This window comes from Toxorhynchites rutilus, chromosome 1 (assembly GCF_029784135.1).
Source record: "Toxorhynchites rutilus septentrionalis strain SRP chromosome 1, ASM2978413v1, whole genome shotgun sequence".
NCBI lineage: Eukaryota > Metazoa > Arthropoda > Insecta > Diptera > Culicidae > Toxorhynchites > Toxorhynchites rutilus.
Window position 1 is genome coordinate 116,073,116 of NC_073744.1, and position 26,195 is coordinate 116,099,310.

General features: G+C 37.2%; 2 protein-coding genes across 6 annotated transcripts in view; one reads left to right on the forward strand and one right to left on the reverse strand.

The window, feature by feature from the left end:
- LOC129763460 (E3 ubiquitin-protein ligase highwire) overlaps nt 1-26,195 on the reverse strand; it is a 154,310-nt gene that overhangs the window by 45,134 nt on the left and 82,981 nt on the right. For 3 of the 5 annotated variants that reach the window (XM_055762537.1, XM_055762536.1, XM_055762535.1), the window contains exons 25-28: nt 7,657-7,879; nt 7,035-7,592; nt 6,387-6,975; nt 6,234-6,328 (exon numbers count right to left, since the gene is read on the reverse strand). In XM_055762537.1, the coding sequence (XP_055618512.1) occupies nt 6,234-6,328; nt 6,387-6,975; nt 7,035-7,592; nt 7,657-7,879 (1,465 nt within the window). The remainder of the gene's footprint in view (nt 1-6,233; nt 6,329-6,386; nt 6,976-7,034; nt 7,593-7,656; nt 7,880-26,195) is intronic. The other 2 variants (XM_055762539.1, XM_055762538.1) reach the window with 2 other exon arrangements.
- The window catches only part of LOC129763462 (uncharacterized), a 36,025-nt gene continuing 28,874 nt past the window's right edge, over nt 19,045-26,195 (forward strand). Inside the window, exon 1 of the mRNA XM_055762540.1 lies at nt 19,045-19,366. The gene's annotated coding sequence lies outside the window, so the exon portion shown is untranslated. The remainder of the gene's footprint in view (nt 19,367-26,195) is intronic.

Here is a 26,195-nt window from a genome sequence, read left to right on the forward strand (position 1 = left end):
ACGTACATGGTTCCTACCGCTGGGTGTCGTGGTTCATCCCAAGAAACCGGACAAAGGGACGTTACTGCGACAGTAAATGGGGTCTCCTTTAATTCAAAACTCCTTAACTTTTTCGTTACGAGCGTCATCTGTAGACGACATCCGCGCGACGTCCTGTGTGTACGAGTGTCGTCTATAGACGACATCCGCGCGACGAGCTGTGTGTACGAGCGTCGTCTTTAGACGACATGAAATTCATACTGCTCTTCGATCACACCAGCGCGATGTGCATACTTTTCGGCGCAGTGCTCCGTACAGGGGTAGCACTTCGGCGGAGCACACTGCCGTAATGAAAATGTTAAAGGACTCGATCTACTAACACCTCTTTCGGCCGTCCTTAGCCGTTTTCGTCAGCTGTGACCAAGGAGATGCTTCACCAACTCCTAATCTGTACCCAGGATCGCATGGCACAATTCTTCCTCTGGCGAACCAATACTGGACACAATAGAAATCTACGCCATGAACGTTGTTACTTTCGGTGCGACCAGTTCACCCGTCTCCGCACAATATATTAAGAACATCAATGCACAGTAATTCGCTGCAGTTTACCCACGTGCTGCGACAGCAACCAAGACGAACCTATACGTGGACGATTATTTAGATATTTACAACATCGTTAAGGAAGCTATTGAAGTCGTAGAGGAGGTTATTCATGTCCATTCAATGGGAGGCTTCAAGATTCGTCGGCGGCACTTCTTCGAGAAATGGAGGAAACTTCTACTGGAGGACCGAAGCATCTAACCCTGGGAGGCTCGGTGTACCAGAGTCCGTGCTCGGGATGAACGGGATCCCTTCGGATGACAGCTTCTCCTACAACTTCAAGCTGCGATATGATCTTCGTCCAATTTCCTGGTCCACGGGAAAGTAATCATTTGAGGGACGTGGGCTTCAGGAACGGGTTTGGGTGTAGCAATCAGATCAAACTTGGAAAATTTACCGATCTTGAAGTCAAGAGTAACACTGTCTACTCCCAAAACTTGAGCTTAAAGCTGTGATTCTGGGAGTAAGCTTTCCGATCACTATTCTCGATTATCGCAAAATTCGTTCGTGTTAGTGCGAGTTGGAGAAATAACCTTGAGTGATCCGCAGGAGTGGAGATGGATGTAGGCTAAGCTTAAAGCGTATGATGACGCCACGAAGTGGAAGAAAGATCCAGCTCTAGAATTAAAGTGTCCTTGGTTCGAAGAACCAGACTTTCTACGCGACATCGACATGGTCTGAATAATCAAACGTGAATACGACCAACGAAGAAGTTTGATGCATCCAGGTGGGTTGTAGTCCCGAACTCCTCATCGATTACTCCAGGTTCAGACACTGGATAAAGCCACATCGGACGACAATGTCGAAGTAATGTTGGATGGAGTCTGCGGAAGGGTATACTTATTCAAGCCGAACTCTCGCGTGCAGAGACTCTCCTGTGAAAACTGGAACAAATGGAACATTTTCCGGAAGAGAGAACCATTGTTGAGAGAATACGTGGCATCCCGGAAGCGAAACATTCTATCGTTTCTAGCTGTATCTACAAAACGTGTCCGTTAATAGACGAGCAAGGTATCCTGCGAATGTGAGGTCCCGCTTCAGCAGCATGGTTTTTATCATTCTAAGCAAATTGTACTGTTATATTTTCAAAACAACCCTTGGTGACAACTTTGATCACGGATAGATATCATCATTGGTTTCGCCACGCCAACCGTGAAACCGTAGGAGATGACGGCAAGCAACGAGGTTCGAGCAACTACTCTTACGAGCTTATGCTTGAGCTTTAGCTTGGATACTGTACAGTTCGTAGTTACTTTCCGTGATTGACCTGAACCAGCGAAATTGTACAAAGAGCACACCGAATGCCGCTTGGGTGTAGCAAATCATTCTTATTGGGCAAGTTTCGGCTATTCGAGCTTTAAATAGTCAATAACGACGCCGGCCACGTCCTTACAGTCACCAAACGAATGTTACTCCTCTAAAGCTATTCGTCCTGGTGACATATTTCGTTATTCAGCGCGTTCACTTTATAGCATTTCAATCGCGATAGCAGAAAATTATTCTCGGGAAACCTGACAAGGTAATCGACAAAATTCTTTAAAATTAGTGGAACTGGCAATATGTTGCATTATTTATTTATTTTTTTTACTCATTATCAAACTCCAATCGCGATGGCAGACAATTGGTCTCGGGAAACCTGACAAGGTACCGAGAAAATTCTTCTATAATAAATCGGAGGTTCTTGCAACTACATTTACGAATGCGCAAATTAATTGGAAGTTCATCCCACCAGCGGAACCTCACATGGGCAGAGTGTGGGAATGTCTCGTGAATGTCCGTGAATTCAGCGATTGGTATTGCATTGGACAACCCTAGGAAACCCGATGGTGAACCAATGGAGACCATCATCGAAGCACTGGTCAACTCCAAACCTCTTACGTACCCACCGCTCGAATCAGCGGATCAAGACACTCCCAACTATTCCCTTCTGGACAGTTCAACGGTCAATACAATCCATTCAGCAGTCGACGTAGATGTTCATGCTACACTCTGTAGCAACTGGAAGATGGCACAGCATATCGGCATCGATTTTTGAAAAAGGTGGATAAAATAATATCTTCCGATCATAACGCGTCGATGCAGGTGGAACTACGAGGTCAAGGATTTGCAGGCGGGTGATCTTGTGCTCGTTCTGAACGGTACTGGCCGTAACAATGGATCAGAGGTCAGATAGAGAAACCATCGCCGGCCGTGATGGAAGAATCCGTCAGGCACTAGTGCGGACACAGCTAACGCCATTCTACGGCGACCTGAATCATGCTGGCGGTGTTGGACGTCGGAGAAGAACGTAAATCCCCAGATCATCACTATGTTTACGGGCGTTCTGTCATGCGTGACAGGAAGAAACCTCAAAGGGTTGAGCAAGAAGGGCTAAAGAAAATTGAAGCGTATCGCTGTACCTGCTTTCATTTTGGTTTAACTCAATAACTCAGAGTTTTTCTTGTTTGCTTTAAAATCACCTTAACACTAGAAAAGCTATGCTTAACTTGCGGCCAATCGGGCATTTTTGGTTGGCCCATATCGTTTTACTTAATTTCAAATTATTTTGTATTTGTAACAATTACGAAAACCTAAGAAATCAGAAATCAAATCATCACGAAACATGAAATGAGAATGATGAATGATATGAAGTTTGACACATTAGTTAGTAGTATTAATAATTTGAATATTTATATTCCAATCATTAGGGCATTAATGTTAAGCTTGTTAACGTTTGTGAATAAATATGAAATCTTAATCTATTTTTCGACGATTGGCTACGTCTTTCAATAATGGCACCAAATCAGAAAACAAATCACGTTTTTATAAAATAGTTTTAACGTTAATAACTATTTTTGTGAACGGATTTTGATGATTTGAGTTCCAATCGAATCGCAAATTCTCTGAAATTTATTCGGTCTGCTATATATTACGGTTTCCTAACTTTTAATGGTTTAAATTAAGGGAATTTGAAAGCATTCCAATTTTCCCATGAATTTGTTCTGTTCATTTTTTGTGATTTTAGAAACTAATATATCAGCGAGCTACAATATTTATCTACAATTGCGAATCAGGTGCGTGTAAATCGGTCGCTCGAAATGCAATGAACATTTGTTCTAGTTACAAACAATGTTGATAGAGAAAACATAGCAATCTAAGCTTCGCCGTATTCAAATTATTGAATATAAATTAGCCATTCGTGGTTTCAAATCACAGTATTCACAATTCATCGGCCATTAGTCATCTAGAAAGCGAACAGACGGCAACGAGGTTTTCAAAAGGTCTTTCTCAAGACCGAGTGTTGTTTTCCAAATTGGTCTTTTTCAAGACTATAGACAGGAGGTCTCCGTAGCCACATGAGTTCAAAACTCAGGGCCCTCATTGATCATCTTTGTGTTGTTACAGAAAAACTATGTCTACGCAACAATCACCAGCGATGGAGATCGATCCACGGTCGAATGAAGATCGATTCATCCATACAGCTGCTCTGCTATGCAAGACACATCGGGCTGCTGTTCTATTAATAACTCAACAATGATCATATCAACTGTCTCCGCTGTTCGGTGGTTTAACTGGAAAATGGAAGAACAGAAAGAATACTCTTAAGCCTAAATGGCTACTGTGTAATGTGCTAATTATAGATATGATAACCATGTGGAATGTACACGATTAAAATTCGGCTCTGTAACAGCTAATATGTTAATGAGCCTAAAATAAAAAAGGCTATAGACGAATGAGCTGAGAAATTTTATATATGAATAGCATCGCGTTTGGGGTGCAATATTTTGAGCGTTCATACCTTTTTGCCAGTTGAATGGGGTATGACAATCACTTTATTCGAAATATAAAAGGTATATGAGTTGTATTCATTATTCATAGACCAAAAACTTGTTTCAACAGCTCAAAAATTGCTTTTTAGGTAAATTATTGAAAACAAAAATCAATGATTAAGGGTATCTATTTTTTGAAATATTAAAAAATTTCATACATCGTCGTTTCATTCCGTTAGGTGGTGACTTTTGTGCATTATTGAATCACTCGAATTGTTGATTTCATTCGTTATCAGATGCATAACGCTGGTGAGGGAACAACTATTTATCTGCCTGGGGATACGCAAACCCGTTGGTCCTTTCTAGGGTCACCAAAACTTTCACAAAACAGTGATTTTGAAATTTTAGATGTTTTTTTTTTAAATAATATCCTAAGTAATAAAAAGCGAATAATTTTTTTTAAATTTTTTTACCGAAAGAGAACTTGTGTGAATTTAAGATAATACAAATTAAATACAAATTTCTGCATTAATCGAGAATTGATCAAGCAAATCAAACAAAATTTGGCATGTGGAGGTTTAAGGATGCAAGAAAGGTTTCTATGGTGGTTAGACACTCCTCCCCCCTCTCTAAAGGGGGGCTGCCATACGAATGAAACACAAATTTCTGCATTACTCGAAAATTAATCAAGCAAACGAAACCAAATTTGGCATGTGGAGGTTTTAGGATGCAATAAATATTTCTATGGTGGTTAGACACTCCTCCCCCCTCTCAAAAGGGGGGCTGCCATACAAATGAAACACAAATTTCTGCATTACTCCAAAATTAATCAAGCAAACGAAACCAAATTTAGCATGTGGAGGTTTTAGGATGCAATAAATATTTCTATGGTGGTTAGACACTCCACTCCGCCATAGAAATGAAACACAAATTTCTGCATTACCCGAAAATTAATCAAGCAAACGAAACCAAATTTAGCATGTGGAGGTTTAAGGATGCAATAAATGTTTCTGAGGTGGTTTGACACTCCTCCCTCTCTCTACAGGAGGGGGGGGGGTCTGAATAACTCGAGAACTTATCAAGCAAATGGAATCAAATTTGGCATATAGAGGTTTAAGAGATTGATAAACATTTCTATAATGGTTCGACACTCCTCCCTCCTCTCCAAGGGGAGGCTGCCATACCAATGAAACACAAATGTTTGCGATAACGAAATTGATTTTCGTTCGAAAATGGAAATGGATTCTAATGTGATAAAATGCACTCCTATATGGTCTTCTATCTATATAAATATGAATGGATTGCCGAATGTGTTGATAAGAGTAAAACTCGAGAGAGGAATTGTCTGATTTAGGGGTGTCTCTATTCTATCATATTTTCGGTATCAAACATTTATTCCATGTAACGGAGAAACATTTTATTTGCAAGTGTTTGAGAAATCTTGAACGAGAATTGTGTCTGAAAATAATCTGATATTATAATGACGAGTTTTAGTAGAAGTACTAGGAATTTTATAGTAAAAGGTAATTTTTTTTTCAATCAATGAACAATTCTGCGATTAGACCCATGAACAGCGCTTAGTAAGGAAACATGAATGTGATAACGAAAAATGAAATTTGGGCGGGACGAAGTTTGCCGGGTCAGCTAGTAGTTATATAAAACCTGTCGATAGTCCTAGTGTTAAATATGATCCTGAAAAACGGCAAAAATGGCATCAGTTGGATCCAACCGAGGAATGAATGGAATGGTGGTTGTACAAATAAGTTTCAAAGGATTTACAAGAGTGATAAGCGTTGAAAAGTAGTGGCTTATTTTTGCATCGAACTCTGATTGGGAATGAAAAGTGTATTCATGACAATTATCGAGAGATGAACCAAATGCAATGAATTCAACAGTTTTACTTACATCCATACTCGAATCCGACTTTTCCGCTCCCTTAGATTGCATGTTATTTTTTGAAGTGTCCGACTTGGTGCTGCTAGAAGAATCGCATCTTCTTACTGAAATAAATTTTAATAAATACCATAGAAGTATAGCACAAAAGGTCAATTGAAATACATGAAATAATCTCCGGACTAACGGATCTACTCCGATCGAATGATCGATTACCATTACTTCTCAACTCCGTCCCTCCTTCGCTTCGCCGCTTTTTCGGCATATCGTTCTCATCGAAGCTGTCTCCTTTGAGCCATTTCTGAAGCGCCTGCATCTTCTTGGCGCCTCCACCTACGACCCCAGCTATTGCCGCCCCGATATTACTTTGGTTTATATTGCTGATATTGATATTGGAAGCATTCAGAGGAATGTCATCGGTGGCATCTGTGATTTGTAACAATTTATCCACACTCGGTTCCTCATCGTTTGTGGATGACGCCTCGTCGGTCGGACGATCCGTCTTCATAAAATCAAAATAATCAATAGTGTTCTCATTTTCTTCATTAGCATCAGAAGTTGTAGGACTGCTTTGATCTACCTGTTCCATCAAAGCTTTGGTTGAGCTTGATTCCAGAATGGGATGCAGAAGCGTCTTGCCCAGATGTTGATTGTACTGTAGACACCAAGCTTCGGTTGGGAACCAGCTCGATGTACAGTGCTCTCGAATGGATTCCGTAGACAATCGCACCCATAGTCCGTCATCATTTTCCATCTAAATAAGTAATAGGCTGATTACAATCCTTAGACCTGTGCGAGCGCACACACACTCACCTCATCGATATAAGAAACAATACCATTCAGCTTGACGATTCCGATCTGATCTGATTGCAGTGTGGGATGTAGTCTAACGCGTAGACCAGCGGAATTTTTCGCGATAAATTTCCTCAGCTTGGTTGGCGGTTGTACTTTTTTCAATGTTGTCTCCTGCGACAGAGGCGGTAATCCAGCATCGATCACGTCTACACGATAAATCTCTTCCACACTAACGCCATCTATCGTAATGGTAAGACTGTAGTTCCCGGGTACACTCGGTGTCCAAAACACACCATAAGTGTTATTGCCTAGATCGTTCGCGGTTAGTACCTCCGTCGTTTTGTTCTGTATTGTATTGCAGTAGCGCAACTCTTCAAACGAATATGGCTGGTAAGGTTTCATTGCGGTTATAGCTTTGAGGCAACTTTTTTCCTTCTCTTTGAACGTACACTCGTAGCTGATTTTGGGAGGTAAGGCTGCTCCCCCCAAATAAAGCGAGTCGTTTCGCGATTTCATGTGCAGTTTTCGATTACTTTCCGAAATAAGATTGCTACCGAGGCACGCTTTGACTTCGATCTGCAACGTTCAGCACATCATTGCACAAATAAATTACTGAAAATTATGCTAAAATAAGTTTTACCTTGATACCCGGAACGAAAATCTCATCCCCGTACTGATCGCGTGTCTCTATGATGAAATGGGATGGCCAACCACAACGTAGTGGTTCTTGGGACATTTTGATTTCACACTTGTTCGGATCCAGGCGAGATTCGGGCTGCAACCAGGCGGCCAGCCTAGCCCCAGGAGATCCTGCCGCAACATAGATGAAGTCTTTCAGGAACTGCTTTTCGTAGCTTTGTTCACTGGAGTATAATTAAATGAAGAATGGTTTAAAGTTTTATTGTAGTAGTAAGTAGTAGAATCAGTACAGGTTTAGTGGATTCACAACGGAGACACAATTTCGGCTACAAAATCTTCGATTCTTGCAAATTCTACTATGCAAAACCAACTCTCTCTTCACAGCGAAGCTGGAGCAGATAAAGAGTCATTTTGAGATAGAATTTCTCAAGTATAGAACATTGATTGGACGATATAGGAATTTTGTTCTGTATAGTCGACAACATTTCGGGTTCCGACGAAATCATATCATAAACACTGTGACAATCGAAAACCAACAAAGGCACAAATTTCATTTCCACGAAAAGTTAAACCAAAGTTGTATCTTTTAACTTGTCACTCAAAACTGAACTGAATGCCATTTAAGGGATTCGATGAGGATGAAGACTGCCCTGCTCGATAATGCTGTTCTTTTGACGAACCGTTCACTTGATATCAAATTAAGTTCTTGAGGTAATACCGGAATGGGAGTTTGCCGTACTCGACGCAGGCTGCGTCCGCAGGGTAATGAGGAGTTCGTCAAAGTGTTGTTGAACGACGACTTCAGGTTGATGGAAACTGCGAAGTTCCTAAACGCCTTTTCGTCTTAGAATACTTTCACCATCGATTTGGATCGAAGTGTTGCAGACCTTATGGTTAGAAATACATACACTGCGTTTCACAACTATAGAACCACTTATTTTTTCTGAGTTTCCAGAGATATGCATGAAGTCGGTTGATTTGAAGTATATGATGTAGGATTTAATAACTATCTCCATTTATGAGCCTGGCACTTTGAACTTTATTGTTGTGTTCAGACGCGAAACATTCAAAAAAACTAAAATTCCAGTGTTTCATAACTATAGAATCAGATGGAAAAACTCTTACTCCTATACAAAATTAACGTCAATTCCACATGAATTACAATAAGTTTCAAATTCGTAGGTCATTATTAGTTTTCAATCTGTACAAATATCCCATTTGGGGTGGTTTTGACCAAGCTGCGCCATGTTGTAGTGTGTATTTCGTTCTGTATCTACTATTCGTACGATCACTCCTCATAAGTTCTTGATAGGGTTTTGATCTGGTGAACAAGTTGACCAGTCCAGGATCTGAAGCTCCTATTCATGAAAAAAATCTACTTGACTATCACAAAGCCTCATCTTTCAATTCATGACATGATCATTTTCATATTCATGACCTTCTGGATTTTATGAATTGATACCAAATTACCCAAAAAACAATCACATTGTTTTTTATGCTAAAATAGTACTAAATGATTCTGAAGTACTTCGTTGTACTTCTGACTGTGCATTCGTGTTGATGAAACACAATGTAAACACTTGCTTGTGTGTTGCATTCTGGTAAATGTTCATTAGGGTATATGTTGCATTCGTGTATTTGTTACATTCGGGTAGGTGTTACATTCGGGTAAATATGCTTCGGGTAAACGTGTTTCGGGTGAATGGGACACAACCATTTCTGCACCTTTAAAATCATGTACCCGGGGGCGATCTGCACTCTCTCACCCCCAACCGACGCCACTGTTTGTACGCTTTGGAGATGTCCAGCGCAGTACGACATTGCCTCATTAAGACTACGTCTAACATTTCAATAAAGGGACCCATCTCAATGTTTGGTGGAATGTTTCGGGTGGAACAAGTGAAGGATTGTAAACGTCGTCAATCTCTTCCAGCAATGGCTGGAGTGTAATTGCAAACACACAAATTAATTGGAAGTATTCAGATTTAAATGTGGCAACACTGGTGATATCTGAAATAATAAAAAAGTAAAATGATTTTTGTTTGCGTGGAGAAACCTTGTGTGAATTGAGGAGTGAATTGGGTTTATTAGTGGTTGGGGACTTTCCGATCGATAATTTAACTTTTTTGTGAAATTAAATTGAAAATGGCGTCAAAGTACAACACATTGCAAGCCGGATGATCGATAGTGATCCGATAGTTTCGATAGTGAGAGCTGTGTTCATCGATTGAATACTGAGGTGAAATTTCGTTCCAATGAGATTACCACCAACACAATCAATTTCAGATTTGACTTGGGTCTTGAATTCGTTTGGTGAGCTCTATGATGTGTCAATAGTGAATGGTAGTGTCTCAGAGCATTTGCAACTGCGAGCGGGTCAGAAACAATACCGTTTTCCGTGGACAAGGTTTCCCGGCATTTCCTTGTCATTGAATATGTCATCGATGAATTCCCACTGGACGCACAAATGATCAGATTCGTTTCATTGAACAGGAAGGTCCGAGTCTCTAAAATGAATTGTTTTACAGTTTGTGGAGATAGAATAGAACAGTTCGGTTGAAAAGTTTATAAGGTAACACAGTAAAACAATTTTTTTTTTGCAAAATTCAATTTTATCAACATAATTGCCTTCGAGGGCGATACAGCGATTATAGCGATCTTGCAACTTGATACCATTTTTATAGTACTCTTTCAGTTTATCCTCAAAATAGGCCTCAGTTTCGGTAATCACTTTATTATCGGTCTTAAATTTCTTGCCAGCGGGCTCTCTCATCAGGTCTGCGAACAGAAAATAGTCGCTGGGGGCCAGATCTGGAGAATACGGTGAATGCGGAAGCAATTCGAAGCCTAATTCATGCAATTTTGCCATCGTTTTCATTGATTTGTGATTTTTCCATTTTTTTCACAATAACAAAAGTTGCTTCACTCTCAACGCTGTAACTCACGAACCAATCGACCTGCTGTCAAATTTTGACACGTTTCCATTGAAAGATGAGGCTTTGTGATAGTCAAGTAGATTTTTGCAAGAGGCGCCATCTAAACGTCAACCTTATGAACTTTTCAACCGAACTGTTAGTTAAAATATAGTAGGTTTAGGCCGAAACCTTCCTGCTTAGCTTATTGACTTTATTAAAAAAATGAATTAATGAAACTCGACGTGTATTCCGAACTGATTAAGTAGAGTTTAAGTAAAGATAACTGTAATAGCTTATTTTATTAATTTTTTATCAACAATGATTTATGGCATATTAAAAACAATACTGATTTTTTGTTCCATGGAGTTCTTTAGGGTCGAATCATCTTACAAATTGGTTATGTCAAATCGTATTTCAGCCATATACTACCATTAGCAGCGATTCGGTCAAAGTTCTTGAATGTGGGTATCTGTTCAAAGACATTAAAGCAATACCTAATGCTACCGCCGCAGTGTCTACTGATAATGGTTGAATCTCAAAATGACTGCTGCAGTTTACCGTTCGAACCAGACCCGTGTGCATGGCCGATTCATTTTCCCACAATGTATCCATGGAGCAATGTTTATGTAAATTTTAAACAAGTATTTCCTCTATCCCACAGTATGAAACCAGTTCTGTTCCACAATGTTGTTGGCTAGGGCCCCAATGCAAACGATTTGTGTGTGTTTAACACACATTAGGCGAAACAGATGGAAAATTCGGCCATCCACAAGTGTACATATAAACCACAAAAGGCAAGTGAAATCCATTCATTATTTTGTTTATTCCTTTCATATTTGTAACAGCACAACCTACTACTGTTAAGTTAGTGGGGTCATGATATCACGCATCGATTCAATGGGAACCCATGGGACAGAGTCGAGACATTTAAAAGCTGACTGGACTCTCCCTCATTCTCTTTTACCTTCTCTCTCTTTGCTCAGCAGCGTTTTCGAATCATATGCTTTGTATCTGAATGACGATATGTGGCGAGCGCAGCAATGACTACACGAGAATGACTACTTCTGTAGAGCTATCTGTCTGTCTGTGATTCATACGAATGGGTTGATGATACAATAGCCACCGCTTGTCTAGCTCTTCATTATACCCACATAAGCGAGAATCCTCTCGCTGAGCCGGTGCATAATAAACAGATTAGATAGTTATGCTTTGATTTTACTGGTCGGCGATGACTTAACTGCATCATAGCCATACCCATACATAAGTGTGCGCATGAATAAAGTAGAAAACGCACGTTTACGCACACATGCGTCGTACATGCTCCATTGAACAAACAGAGGATGTGAGATTTTTACGCATAAGATCATATTATAAGTGTTCGTTATTATTGGAATACGTGGTATTTAATCTCAGACCGTTAAACTGGAAGTATTACACTCCACGAAACTTCCTTCTGACCTATATTTAATCATACTTTTTAATTTACAACAACAATTCTACGAAATGTAAAATAACACTTAATATTCGCAAGATTGGTTTCTACATCCCCGGTTAACCGGATTGGAAAAACAAAAATATGTTTTCCGGTTTGCGGACCAATTTGTTATTCGAATCGTAAGATGATGTACTATTTCTTATATTATGTCCCCTATAATTAACTTGATATGATTCAGAATAGATTTCTATTACCTTCCTGGCTTTCAATTTTATGCTTGCTTAGGGAGACCCTATTATTCAAAACTTATAATAATATTTTATCAATTTTATCAAAATTACAATTTTTGTTCGAGAAAACGCTCAGTCTAAGCGTCGCTGGAATATCTAAGCATTCTTCGAAAATTGACTTTGAAAAAAAAGGGAAAAATCATAACTATAGCTCTACATTGATTCTTACAGTATTATTTTGGAAATTGTAATGTTGTTGTTAGATTTTTTTTCTACATTCATACATTTTGTTATGATTGGATGATTTGTGTATCAAATGTATTGCGCATCATAAAATAATCAGTAATTTCTGAAATAATAGTTTTAAAGCGATCGAATTTGATTTTTGAAAAGCATTCTGTCCATTGATTTTTCATACAATTACCAAAAAGCCACTCATTGGACATTTTTGAAGAAGTTGACATTTATGAGTATTCTATGAAGCCATTTATTTTACACTCTTATGTTTTGTATAATCATTTAATTTATGGAAATATACATTGTACACTCTAGAGAACATATTATGCTATTCCTATAAAAGAGAGTAGATTCTTCTTCGTCTAACATATGGTTAAATAGTGCGATTCCCTATCCTGGTTAGGCTGACACGGCTCTGATATAGCAATGAATTCTATAAATCTGTACTCGATACACTTGGATTCATCTGCTTATCTTAGACGTATCGCACTAGCTGAATAATCCTAAACTTGTGCATTTTTATCAACAATAAATCAGTATACATGAATAAGTTATGATTGGGTATGTGGTACAAGTGTGAACGCAGTTAGTAAAGTGTAATAATACTTATTTCTGTTAGAAATATCCAAATCGATTTAATGACGAACAATAGTGTGTGATACTATGGGAATAATATTTTGATGAATATAGTCTCTGGGAGTTCGTAACTATCATCTAGGTTGGCGTCACGAGCCAAATCTACAATATGTGCTAAATGTACGGATAGCATAGCTGCTCATCCAAATTGCGCTTAGTTTAGAGTTCTTGATGAATTTCTTAGCCTAATTCACATTCGTTCCCTGTATACTCACAATAATAATCTTAATGTTAGGTCCTTAGAAGCCTGGATGATATCATCAGCGATGATTCATCGCACCGCATGATTCATGCAATATTCTTTAAGGCTTCATTCTGGCACCACCGTCCAGGTATTATCAACGTTCAAACACAATGGCCCCTGGACTTCCGATAGCTACATTTTTTCAATAAATTCCACAGAAAGAAATTGTTCGATCCGTCAGAAATTACTGTTTTTTTTCCATAAAGCGAAATACATTTGACACACAAATCTTTCATTCATAACAAAATGTATGCTCAACAATAGGATATTCATACGCCTCTTGCGCCTAAATGACTACTGTTTAATACACAACATGATATTTCGAATGGCGAAGATTGCAGTTCGTTGTGTTTTGTGTCTAAGAAAAATAACGTTTTTGTGTGTGAAATCCTGTTCGAATTTGTAATCCGTTGTAACCAGTTGAAGGCGCAATTGATATTGCAAGAGATAAGTATAAGTTGCTACCTCAACTGATATTTATTTTTAGCGTTATCCACAAAAACAGCAGCAAGTGGCATCACCGCAAGCTGCTGTTAATAGAATTCCGGTTTTGGTATCACAGATCTGCTATTGTGTTGATATTTCGCTACACATAAAGTGCATAGCCGAATGGATGAATGTGGTGTGTGTGAGGAAGGTATTGTGATCAGCGATGATCCGGTTGTGTGTGTTGGAAGTTGTGGCGCTCATATACACAGGCGCTGTACAAATCTAACCAAAGTAGCTGCTAAGCTGATTAATGATAATGCGAACATACTATTTAAGTGTAATGAGTGTTTGTCTGCAAGCAAACGTGAATCACCGAATGATTTGGTAGTTGACATATCATTGTTGAAAGAGGAGATGAAAAAACTCACTTTCATATCTGAGACAATAACCAATATTCGTGATACGGTTGCCTCGCAGATAAACAGTGCATTGGAAACAGCCAAACAAGTTTTGGAAACGAGCCTTAATACTGCTCTTCAAGAACATGTGGTAAAGCTTGAGAGCAGTTTGGCTAGAATTATGGAAACAAATATGTTGAACAAAAAGAATGAATGTGAAAATAAAAATATAGTTGCAATGAACAGAAAAAGAAATGTTGAAAGGGATACTCGATCGGAATCCGATTTTAACCCAAGACGGAAAATAAAAGTGATGTCAAACAGTAATGATAAACCAATTCTGATTGAAAGCAAAAACGACGAGGTTTTTTCATGCTACTGAAACATTATCTTTCGCGAACGTTGTTGCGAGAAATCCCAAGATATTTGAAAAACGTAAGGCTGGTCCAGTTATTGTTGTAAAACCTGTAGATTCGATTAAATGTAATGACAGTACCCGAAAAGAAATTAAGAATAAACTCGATCCATAAAAAATGACATGGAAAGCAAATTAGGTGAAAAATACAAAGCTATTATCCCGAAACCGTTGAAACCAAAAGTGAAAATTTTGGAAATGTCTGATCAGTATTCCTCTGATTTTTTTATTGACTTGTTGAAAAGTCAAAATGAAAGCATCGGGATAGGTGAAGTTAATGTGGTTACAACTTATAAGAATCCACGCTTCAAGTACAACAAATATAATGTAGTACTTGAAGTTGACAGTAAGTCTTTTAAAAATTTAATGAGCGCTAAAAAAGTAAATATTGGATGGGATCGGTGTCCCGTAGTAGAAACATTTAACGTTCTTAGGTGCTTCAAATGTGGAGAGTTCGGTCACAAAAGTAAAGAGTGTCCAAATGAAGAAAAATGTTCTAAATGTAGTAAACAACATGTACACGATAATGTCGGCTCTGTTACAGTTGAATTGCTAGATGAGCTTAATAATAAAAATAAAACAGATGGAATGAAAAGAAAGATACTGTACAAAACGTGTTTCTATTCTTGACACTCTTGCGAACAACAATAAATCAAAGATTTAAAAGCTTGTGGTTGAAGAAACCTTTTCCCGGAATATTCCCATTTTGTGACGAATGTTATGGATGTTATTTCCCAAATTATGATTTTCAGGAAATCGAATTTTAGCTTTCAGGATGAATTTAATTTAGAGAATGACTTGAATTGTGATTTTTATTGCAATTCACTCATGAGATACATTTATGTAGGCGTTGCTTTTTTTGAGTTATATCGATTTTTTGGACAAAAAAACCAAATTCGCTGTTCTGAAGACCTTAATCTTAATCTTAGAAAAAATCTTAATTTAAAAAAAAAATAAGATGCTGAGATGCATAACTAACTCATGTTTCTACCTCCAAAAAGAGTAAAAGAATTGTGAAAGTGCCCTGCCAATACCGGCGAAGGTGAATCGATTGACCAAATTCTGCCTACGGGCGGTATCGATCAGTAACTCGCTGATATATCCGGAGAATTCCTGTTGGCTGAAACATTTGGCGACTCTGACTCCTCTTAGCACTCAAACGTTGGTTCGTTGGCAGAAAGGGGATAGCTTCAATTACTGGATTCCGGGATCTGGTTGCCCAAATGGCTTTGGTTTCTAGACGTTCGACATCGTCATAAAGATCCATCACTAGCTCTTCAAACATACGATTCGTAACAAGCTGCAGTTTGCCTCGAGCGATTTTGAGTTGCTGGCTTATTTTTTTCCACGATTGATCTGGGATGAGAAGATACCGGTCGATTTCTTGCCAACAAGAAAATAGCTCAATGTGTCTGTCACTTCGCACTCAATCTCTACGACAATGTCACGTTATACTGAACTAGACCGGTCGTGAATTGGTCCGGGACATGAAACACCAAGGTCATTTTTTACCCTCCATTCTTCCGCGAACATCTCACTTCCCAAACAAAACAACGTTTTACGTTGATAGTAAATGACATAAACTATTCGAGGTTGTATCATTTTTCTACGATCTTCCAACCATTTTTTTAGGAATGTCCGGGTGATTCTCTTTTTACAGTTATTGATTCATTGATACGCTTACAATAAGTTATTAGGTTACAGGATTCTAAAAGTTGCTATATTCAGCAACTCCTGGCTGGATCGCCAATGTGAGTTTTTAGAATATAACTTTCTTAGAGAATTGACTGTTTGCTGTTGAGAGCGGAACTGAAAGAGCAATTGCAAAAATTATTATTCATACTCTAGTGAATTGTTCCACTACATCGCTTGCTCGTTTTTACAACATAACTGAGGGAGTAAACACTTCTCTTTCCAACGGATCAATTAGAACGTGAGACTTTCGTTTTTCAATTTTTCAATAGTTTGTTTCAAAAAATATATATTCACTGTAGGATGTGTGTAGAAGTATATCCAACTGATTAATGCAAACATCTCTGCGATCTATCGATAAACGATCGCGTTATAAGCGTTCAAAACCTATAATTTTTCGTTACATGCTCACTTTTTAGTTAACATCCTTCTTATTAAACGTTAAAACCCTAAAAAACCTAAAACGGAAACTTCGTGTAAAGAAATTATTTGAGATCCATTTTTAGGCGGATATACTGTTAAATAAAATTTTATTTTGGGTTAAATTTCATTTATTGTTTGCATAAAATGGCAAGACAATGTGATCAGTAAGAGCATAAGCGATTTAGACATGAAAAGCAAGTTAATATGAAACATTGAGAAATCGTTTCTTATATGGATGGAAGACTACATCCAGAAAAATAAAACTATGGAGAGTCCAACACTACAATTTGCAGCAGGAACCATCAACAAGTCAAGTCAAAGCATGCTCATTTTGTTAAAATCGTGGGTTAATTCTCCTGTTTTTTGAACCGAAATCATTGCACAATGTTCATCTAAAAGACGAAAGATTTGGTGCGGTGTTTCGTGCAGTTTTAAAGAACAACATTGCGCACGTGAGTTTCAGATCGGGTGATGGGACATATTTGTTCTGGAAGGAGATGCAATTCAGGACTTACGTTGCTCGGGCAGAAAAATACGCTAGCGAGTTTAAGACGAATAAGTAGAGAATTGCTCTTTAGTGACCGGATTCTCAACATTCTCTTCATAAATCGATAAATTTATCATTCGTGATTGCGTTAATCACGAAGGATTGGTGCTGTCCTATATATGGAAAAAACGCACTGCTGGTTAGTTGCTTTATTGTCGGAATGTGTTACATACGATGTTCCATCCGAGGATGTGAACGCTCAAATTATTCTCTGGGCCTAGGCTGTACCATGAGAAGAACTTAAAAACAGGAAGTGGGTTATATCTATGGTATAACCGCAAGGGTGACGTAGGACTATCGTTGATTTAGAGATCATTTGTATGAAGTTGAATCTGAATTCATTCTGAATGAATGAATATTTGGAGAACTTCGAAAACGAGAGCGTTACGTTGGAGGTACAAGGTTTTATGCATCCAATATTGGATACGGAAATATCCTACTGATGGGGAAGAATAATCTTCAGAAGCTATCCTGTTGATTGCGATTGATTGAAAAATCACAAAACCTAATGTATTTGGTCACAGTGTTACATGGATAGAAAACATTAAAATAAACTCTTTCACATGAATGTATTTTTAAATTCCTAGAGGAACTGGCAGATTATTTTCCGGATCTTTCTCGATCCAAACGGAAAGAATTCCGTGCGTGTATGTGTGTGTGTAGCGGCTGCTTCGAGATCTTCCCGGGGAACCGTTTGTAGCATCACTCTCCTCCTGATGGATTCCCTTCTGGCCTAAGGTGCACAAACAGGCTCTTGGTGACACCGTTCATCCGCGCTTTCATGATAAATGAAGAGCTTCACCACAACAGCGACAACATGCTCCAATCGCTGTTCAATTAGAACTGAGTGGATTTCCGAGCGGCGCTCGCTTATATACCGATTGGTGATTTCAATAGCCTATTTTGAAAGCAAATTTAAGACTATTGAAACAAGTTTTTGGATCAGAAAGTAACAAGTATAGAACGCGTAGACATTTTATCTTTCGAATGAAGTGTTTATCATACCATTTCGTTCAGTTGTTTAGGAGCTATTAACACTCAAAATCTCGGTCTCCGGCGTAACGCTTTCGTTTTCGAAACTTTGATTTTACACCCCGGTATAGAAATGAAAGACGTAGTCCTACGTCAAAACTTTGGTTCATAAAATCGATAAAGCGACAATACGCTCGGAGATGACGATTTGTTGGGAATGATAACTAAACATACTGATCCAAATGAAGAACCAGCTGGCATAATCCCAGATGGTTTAATGAACATTCTAAACCTAGCATAACATTTTTAATACAAAGCAACATGATCGGCACGTCGAGAGAGCATTATTGTTATATTCGTCTAGGATCTTTGAACAACGCAATCTTTAATGTTGAAGTTGTTTGGTTTTATACTGATTAATATGTTAGTTTACTGTTTCCAAACTTCATATATCACAAATAAATACCAAATATAAATAACGCAATCTCCATTCAAAAATCCTGCTATATATATTCGTGTACGATCATCTCATATTTCAATGGGAATTATGTATTATAATGTGATAAGCGATTAAAAATTGTAACCAATGTCGTTCAATAAAATATTATACTTGAAAAAAAAACCTTTTCAAAATAATATGAATGTTCACCTTAGCTTCATTGGAAAAAAAAAAGTCACGAGCGAGGATGAACGTCACCAACACGCATGCAAATCTATCCAAAACACATGAGAGAACGATTGGTTGAGAATGTGTCTGCGGTTTGCTCTCTGCCGTTCTTCACTCGCGCAGCCAGATTTCGACTCAGTTTGCTTTGTGAGATAGGCGTCGACGCGTATTGGTCCCTATAACACAGGGTATCCGGGTTCGGTTTGTGAGTATCGTTTGTGCCAGAGTAAAATAAAGAAACAAAAAGAGTGAATGAAAATTAGTGGACTGTGTGTGGATAGGTCCCAAAGTGAATTTAATGCATTGTAACAACTATAACCGATCCGCCCGCTAGCTTCACACTAGCACACGAGTTCTGTTATGTTTAAAGTGCAGCAGGTGAAATCATCGGAAAGATAAGGCTCACTATAGTGTCGATGTAAAATGTAAATGGAGCATTACTGTATAAGTTAATCTGTCCTGGCTAACATTGTAAGTATTATCATGTGGACAACAGCAGTGTGGGGAAGATGATGCACCAATCAATTTACGATACGACATCGCCCAGTTTCCTTTTACGTTCGCACTCCCGTTATTGATGTCGAATTGAACACAATTAAATTATATTCGAACCGAGCCCTAAACCGCTCGAGAAAACCAGTCGATTAAAACAGACAGTGTAGCAAAACACTCGAGTGCTGCGCAAGTCTTAGCCCCGAGGTTAAATGAGACAAAAAGTTCAGAATTTCATCAAGCTCTATAACACCACTCGACTCGTCGTCAGTCAGCAGCAAACAAACGGCTGAAGAATACAGAGAAAAGTAAATTTAGTACGTGTAGTATACTCTCCTCATGGAAAGACATGAAATGGATGAGAAAAAACAAACAACACTAGAGAAGACGCATAATTGAAAATTATAAATTTGTCACCGGAAATCGCTGACTTTCGTATGCAGACTGTATGCGCCGCACGCCTTTTTTGAAAACTTAGAAGAGGCCGCGTTCCGAATGTCCGAGCCTGTGTTTGAAATATAGCGAGAGATCGGCCGAATGTTTCATGCGCGAATTGAATTTATTGCTCCTGTAACGACACTACTCATCTGTAAAGTTCGTCGAGGCAAAAACGTTCTTGTTTCACACCTTCAAAGTTATCAATATGCAAAACAATCTTCTCTGAATCGCATGCGCTGATGTTTGATACACTTTCTAAACAAATCAACGAGCGAACAATGTAGCGTTTGAACTGCTGATTGATAGACGTGTTTTCACGCTCATAGAAGAGACACCTTTTTGTGAAAATGTGGCAACATTTCTTTACCTTGGTAACATTTTTTAATCTACTCGCTTGGTTTTTTGAATTGATCACAATGATTAGGTTATTCACCAGAGGATGTTTTTCAAAAATTACTTCACATTCCAAAGTGAACATATTTTTTAAGAATGAGAAGAAAATTTATTGATTCAAGGAAAGTAAATTTGTGGTTTGCTTCTTGGTTGTAAAAAGTCGAACGAGTGTTTCGATCGTTCATTGAGAAGTTCTCGAGAATGTCGGTACATAGCTTTTGGATAGCTTCACGCTTTATTCATCGGAGGATACATTTTCTAAAAGTATGATTTACTGATGCAACAAATACAACAAGTGGTTTATGTGGTTTTCATAGAAAAAATGTAATTCTTTTTCAATAATTCTTCTACAAGTTTCTATTGATGAGATGGTTTCGTCATAACGATTGAGAAGACCAAATTCATTCGAACTCAGCCTGAATATTATATCACATCGAATATACTGCATCAAACACCTAAAAACTCCTAAACAGAATACAGAATAACCGTAGGGAAATCAGCTTTCCCAGAAGGTTTTACTAAAAGAGGTGCTCTTTTACTCTTTGTAGCATGGATTTTACCCAAATTTTCCGTGATAACAGATTTGTGCTAGACGCTAGATGGGTTTTACTAAATTTATTCATTTATCCATATCTGGATTACAGTAAAAATCCAGAATGAATGAATTCGATCTGTCAAACAATTCAATTAGACAGTTATCAGTTTTTTAGTATATTCGAATTCTGAAGTTTCGTATGAAATCAGATAAAAAATATATAACATCAAAAACAAAGCTGATTATCTGATTTATTATTATTGTTAATTTATCAACAGGCTGTAAGGGCCCCAATGATATAACATAAATTTAAACATGAATAGTAAACTACATAAAGTCATCACATAGAAAAATCATCACATACTATAACTAACATCAAAACTAAAATCATATGGTAAACCAAACTGGTTCAAAAAACCAGCAAAGGAACTAAACCTCCGGCGAAGAAGCGTTCGGGATAACTGAAAATCGAACAGAAAGGCCACTCTGTTGAAACCGCTGAAGTAGCCATTTAGGCGTAAGAGTATTCTTTCTGTTTATCCATTGTTCAGCAGACCGGACAGCGGAGACAGTTGATATTGATCATTGTTGAGTTATTTATAGAACAGCAGCCCGATGTGTCTTGCAGAGCAGAGCAGTTGTATGGATGAATCGATCTTATTTCGACCGTGGATCGATTTCCATCGCTGATGATGGTTGCGTGGACGTAGTTATTCTATAACAACACAAAGATGGTCAATTGAGGGTCCTGAGTTTGAACTCACGATCGATCGCTTGGTAAGCGAACGCGTAACCAAATGGCTACGAAGACCCTCTAGGTCGAACGTTGATGTTTATGTTTTCCAACAGAACGGGACAGTCGATGCGTCCTTGCAAAGTATCAGCAAAGCTCTGGCGGTGTCTCCACGGACCAAGAAAGATTCCAAGTTGATCAGCTGACAGCGACTCTTATAACTCGGCAATCGGAAGGGGTCTGTCCATGGCAATTTACGAAGTGTCGTTGAACTGATTCAATTCTCTCGACATCGTTGTTGTAATGAGGAGTCCAAACTGCTGAACCATACTCTAAAACAGAACGAGTTAGAGAGCAGTAGAGGGATTTAAGGCAGTAGATGTCCGCGAAGTTTTTGGCAAGCTGAACCCCAGAGTTCTAGATGCTTTATTGATCATGAACGAGATATGCGGTTTGAATGAGAGTTGCGTGTAAGGAGTGATGATACTCACACATATTCATACGCATTTCAAAACATACACGCACTCCACAAACTTATAAAGTTACGAATAGTTCATTTTGAGTGTCGCGTAGGATTTTGTACTTTGATACAATTTGCGATTAAATGCTCCTCTAATTTACTCCAAACTTTGAACAATCGGCTGGGAAAAACGGCCGAACGTATCAATATGAAACGTTCACGGATGTTTGGGGAATACACGAGGCTAAAAATTTCCCTGCAAACATTGGAACTTACTGCGATATTTGCAGAACAACAGTGGATTTTATAAAGCACTATAAAAATCCTGTTTTTGGCACTTTTTTGAAATCGATGCAAAAAATTTAATAATTTTTTTTTTCGTCAAAGTAACAAATTATCCTTGTGTAGAATTTATTGGAGTTTTTAAAACTGCCTTTCGATTTGCGGTGCGATGGTTGTTTATTGAGTTATTTATCATCAAAGTAGAGAGGTAATTTTTCCTACAGGAACGTTCATGGAACCAAATAAAAGCTGGTTTATAAGGTTAATTGGATTTGTTTTCGAGTTGGTTAGCAAAAAACTGTGTTAGTCCAGAATATTCTTGAAAAAACAAAGAAAAATCGATTTTTCATTTCTTTCCGATATTGTTGCCCACTACACCTTCACACACCTAGATAAAAATATGTACGTAAAATATTCCACTACCTGAAAGTTGTAGCTTCAAAATGACGCACATTTCATCGATATGCGTTAATTTTTCACGAAATTACAGTATGTCAAAAATCATTTAAAATTTTCGATTTCGCACTCTCTAATTTTTTTTGTCGAGTGTATATCCAAGATTACGTAAAAAAATCATTGGTTGAAATAGGTCCACTAGAAAAAATTGTAGAACTCCCACCAGTTTACAAGGTTTTGGCTGCAAGGGTTCAACAATCCAACTGACACCAATTTATTTTTTGTTTCTTGGGTAATATATACCTAATAAAACTGTGATATCAAATTAATCATAATAATTCATTTTCTCGTTGAGAAAAAAATCGCGAAAATCACATACTTTTTATGATGTTCATAGTGTACTACTCCCTTAATATATACCCTAACATACCCTAACAACAGAGCTCCATTGCTGGTTAACGTATACTCGTCAAGCTGGAGAGGAAATCTACTGGTTTATAATAAACTGAATAACATTTCTCCCTCTTCGCGACCCATCTCAAGTTTCCTGAAATAATTATTTTTATTTTTTTTTTTAAATTAATGATGAAGTGTTAAATCGCGTATATTTTTAAAATAGTGCAATTCCAAATGAAATCGTCCAAAAATGCAGATTTGAAAAACATGTATTTTTGATTCGAATGAAAGTTTGTATTCCGTTTGGGTTGATGGAAATATGAGTGTTCCACAGTAATTGGGAATTTTTCGACTCGAGCGTAACTTTTGAAAAGGGCGTATCGATTTTAGTAGGAGAAATCTTTGATAACTCATATCTAAAAAACTATGAGTCGTACCGAAATAGTGTCTTAGAAAGAGTTATAGTAATTTGATGTCTAAACATGAAAAAAATATACACTGAGAAAAAAAATAGTATTCTTTTTTTTTATTTACAAAAAAAAACTTTTATTTGCAATATCCAAAATATATATTTTTATTTTTTTTTTCATAGAAAATAGAAGTCATGTAGAAAATTTAAAAAATGGGTCCAAGATGGTGAAATTATTTTTGACGAACTTTGTGGAACATCGAATTTTTATGAATTTCCGAAACTTTGAATTTTTGTATGTTAACAATCATTTTTAGCCACAAATTATGATTTTTGATGTGATTTAAAACAAAAAAGCTCATTATAAATTTCCTTCTAAATGTAGCCATTCTCGAGATATTTAAAAAAATATTTTTAATTTATTGTCTTTTTTATAGTAAATATTCCCTTTTAATATGTTTGTCGTGTTATACCGTCATGTTCATGAAATTTTATGAATTTGCTTATAATTTCCAACAACTTTTCCAAATACATCATTATGGTAAAAATATATGTTTAGGAGTTACGTTGAAAAACATTTGAAGACATGTGGGTTAACACAAAACGTAGCGATATTAAAAAATCTTTTTTTATCTTAATACAAACTTTTGACATATTATTCGTGTTACACAATCATAACACGAACAGTAGAATTGAAATACCAACAACAAATTCACCTTGTTGATTCAACCGGACGTTATGGGAATCGGGTATTAACGTTCCACCAATAATGACGAAAAGACTTGGACAGGCTAGTTACCTCGAAAAAAAATTCAAATAAATTTCTATATTTTCCTTTTCACATGAAGAAGACAAAGAGTCGAACTTTGAACAAAAGGCAAAAGAGTTTGATGAGATTATCAATCAGCTCAAAGAGAAATTTGACCACACAGAGACAACAAGATCAGGAAAAGTTAGAATTTTAAGAGTTTTGCCTAAGTCTTGGTCCGTGCAAAAAATAGAAGAAGAATTGTGCGTTAATAAATATATGGCAATTCAAGCTAAAAAACTGGCAAATGAAAAAGGTTTATTGTCGACACCACATAGCACATATGGACCAAGCTTAAGTGAAGATGTTAAAAATCATGTTTCGGAATTTTATAATGACGACGATATCAGTCGATCATTACCTGGAGAAAGAGACTATGTTTCTGTAGCCAAAGATGGGAAGCGTCAACACATCCAAAAAAGGTTATTAATAACATCATTACGGGAAACTTTCAACAGATTTAAGGAACTTAATCCAAATTGCAAAATTGGATTTAGCTCTTTTGCATCAATGCGTCCGAAGCATTGCAAATTGCTGAGTAGTTCAGGAAATCATAACGTTTGTGTTTGTACATTCCATGAAAATGTAAATCTTATGCTTCATAGTCTCAAAAATATTCCTTTAACATTGAATGCAAAGAATATATGTAAAAAATACTATGTAACATATCAAATAGATCAAAATACTGTTACCTTCGTGAATGTAAAAAATGCCCAACAACAGACGAGTTTGGAAACTGGTTTCTAGATGAGCTTCAGGAACGCAATTTAATTGAAATCACTTATGCACAATGGATTTCTACTGATCGATGCGACATAGAAACTCTTGTAAAACCGGTGAAGGATTTGTATCGTATTTTTGCGAAAAAATAGAAAAATTACTTACTTAAGATTACATTAAAACACAACAGTCAACATTTCTTAACATTATGAAAGCTAATTTGCAAGAAAATGAGGTTGTTGTGATTTGCGATTTTTCCGAAAATTATTCATTTGTGCTTCAAAATGAAGATCAAAGTCATCACTGGAACAATGATCGAGCAACAAACCATCCATTCGTTGTTTATTATAGAGATGAAAAAGGTTCTCTGGCAAATTTAAGCTTTGTAGTTGTATCTGAAAGTTTAAGTCATGACACAATAGCTGTGCAAGTATTTATTTCTAAATTGGTAACATTTTTGAAACAACAAATGCAGGTAAAAAGAATTTTGTGAGTTTATGTCAGTTTGAATCGAAATACGACATTGACGCTGAATGGCATTTCTTTGCAACATCACACGACAAAGGACCTGTGATGCAATTGGCGGTACATTGAAACGGATGGCCAACAAGAGATAGTTTGGCTAGGCAGCATGAACATCCGATTACGAGTGCAAAAACGTTATTTGACTGGCTAGCAAGCGAAAAGAAGAATATCTTACAAAATTGTCATTTTCATATATGTCACAAGAAGAATATGATCAGGGTGTGGAAGAGTTGAGTAGCATGTATGATAACACCAAACAAATTCCAGGTACCCAAAAGTATCATTCTTTTGTACCTGTATCCGAGAATGAAGTAGCAGCAAAGTTGTACTCTAACGACAATGCTGCAAGTTATCATAATGTGTATAGAAATATAAGAAAATAATGAAAAAATGAAATTATATACAACAAAATTTTTAGTTGATAAAAATAAATGCTAAAAATTCTAGTATTATTGTTAGTATCTCTTAAACTCGGATAAATATAGGAATTATTTGACCAAATTGTAGAGAATTATATTTTTTTCTTTTATAAATGTCGCGTTCTGTTGGCGCAACATGTATAACATGTTAAAAGTTTGTATTAAGATTAAAAAAAACATTTTTTAATATTGCTACGTTTTATATTAACCCACATGTGTTCAAATGATTTTCAACGTAACTCCTAAACATATATTTTTACCATGATGATGTATTTGGAAAAGTTGTTGGAAATT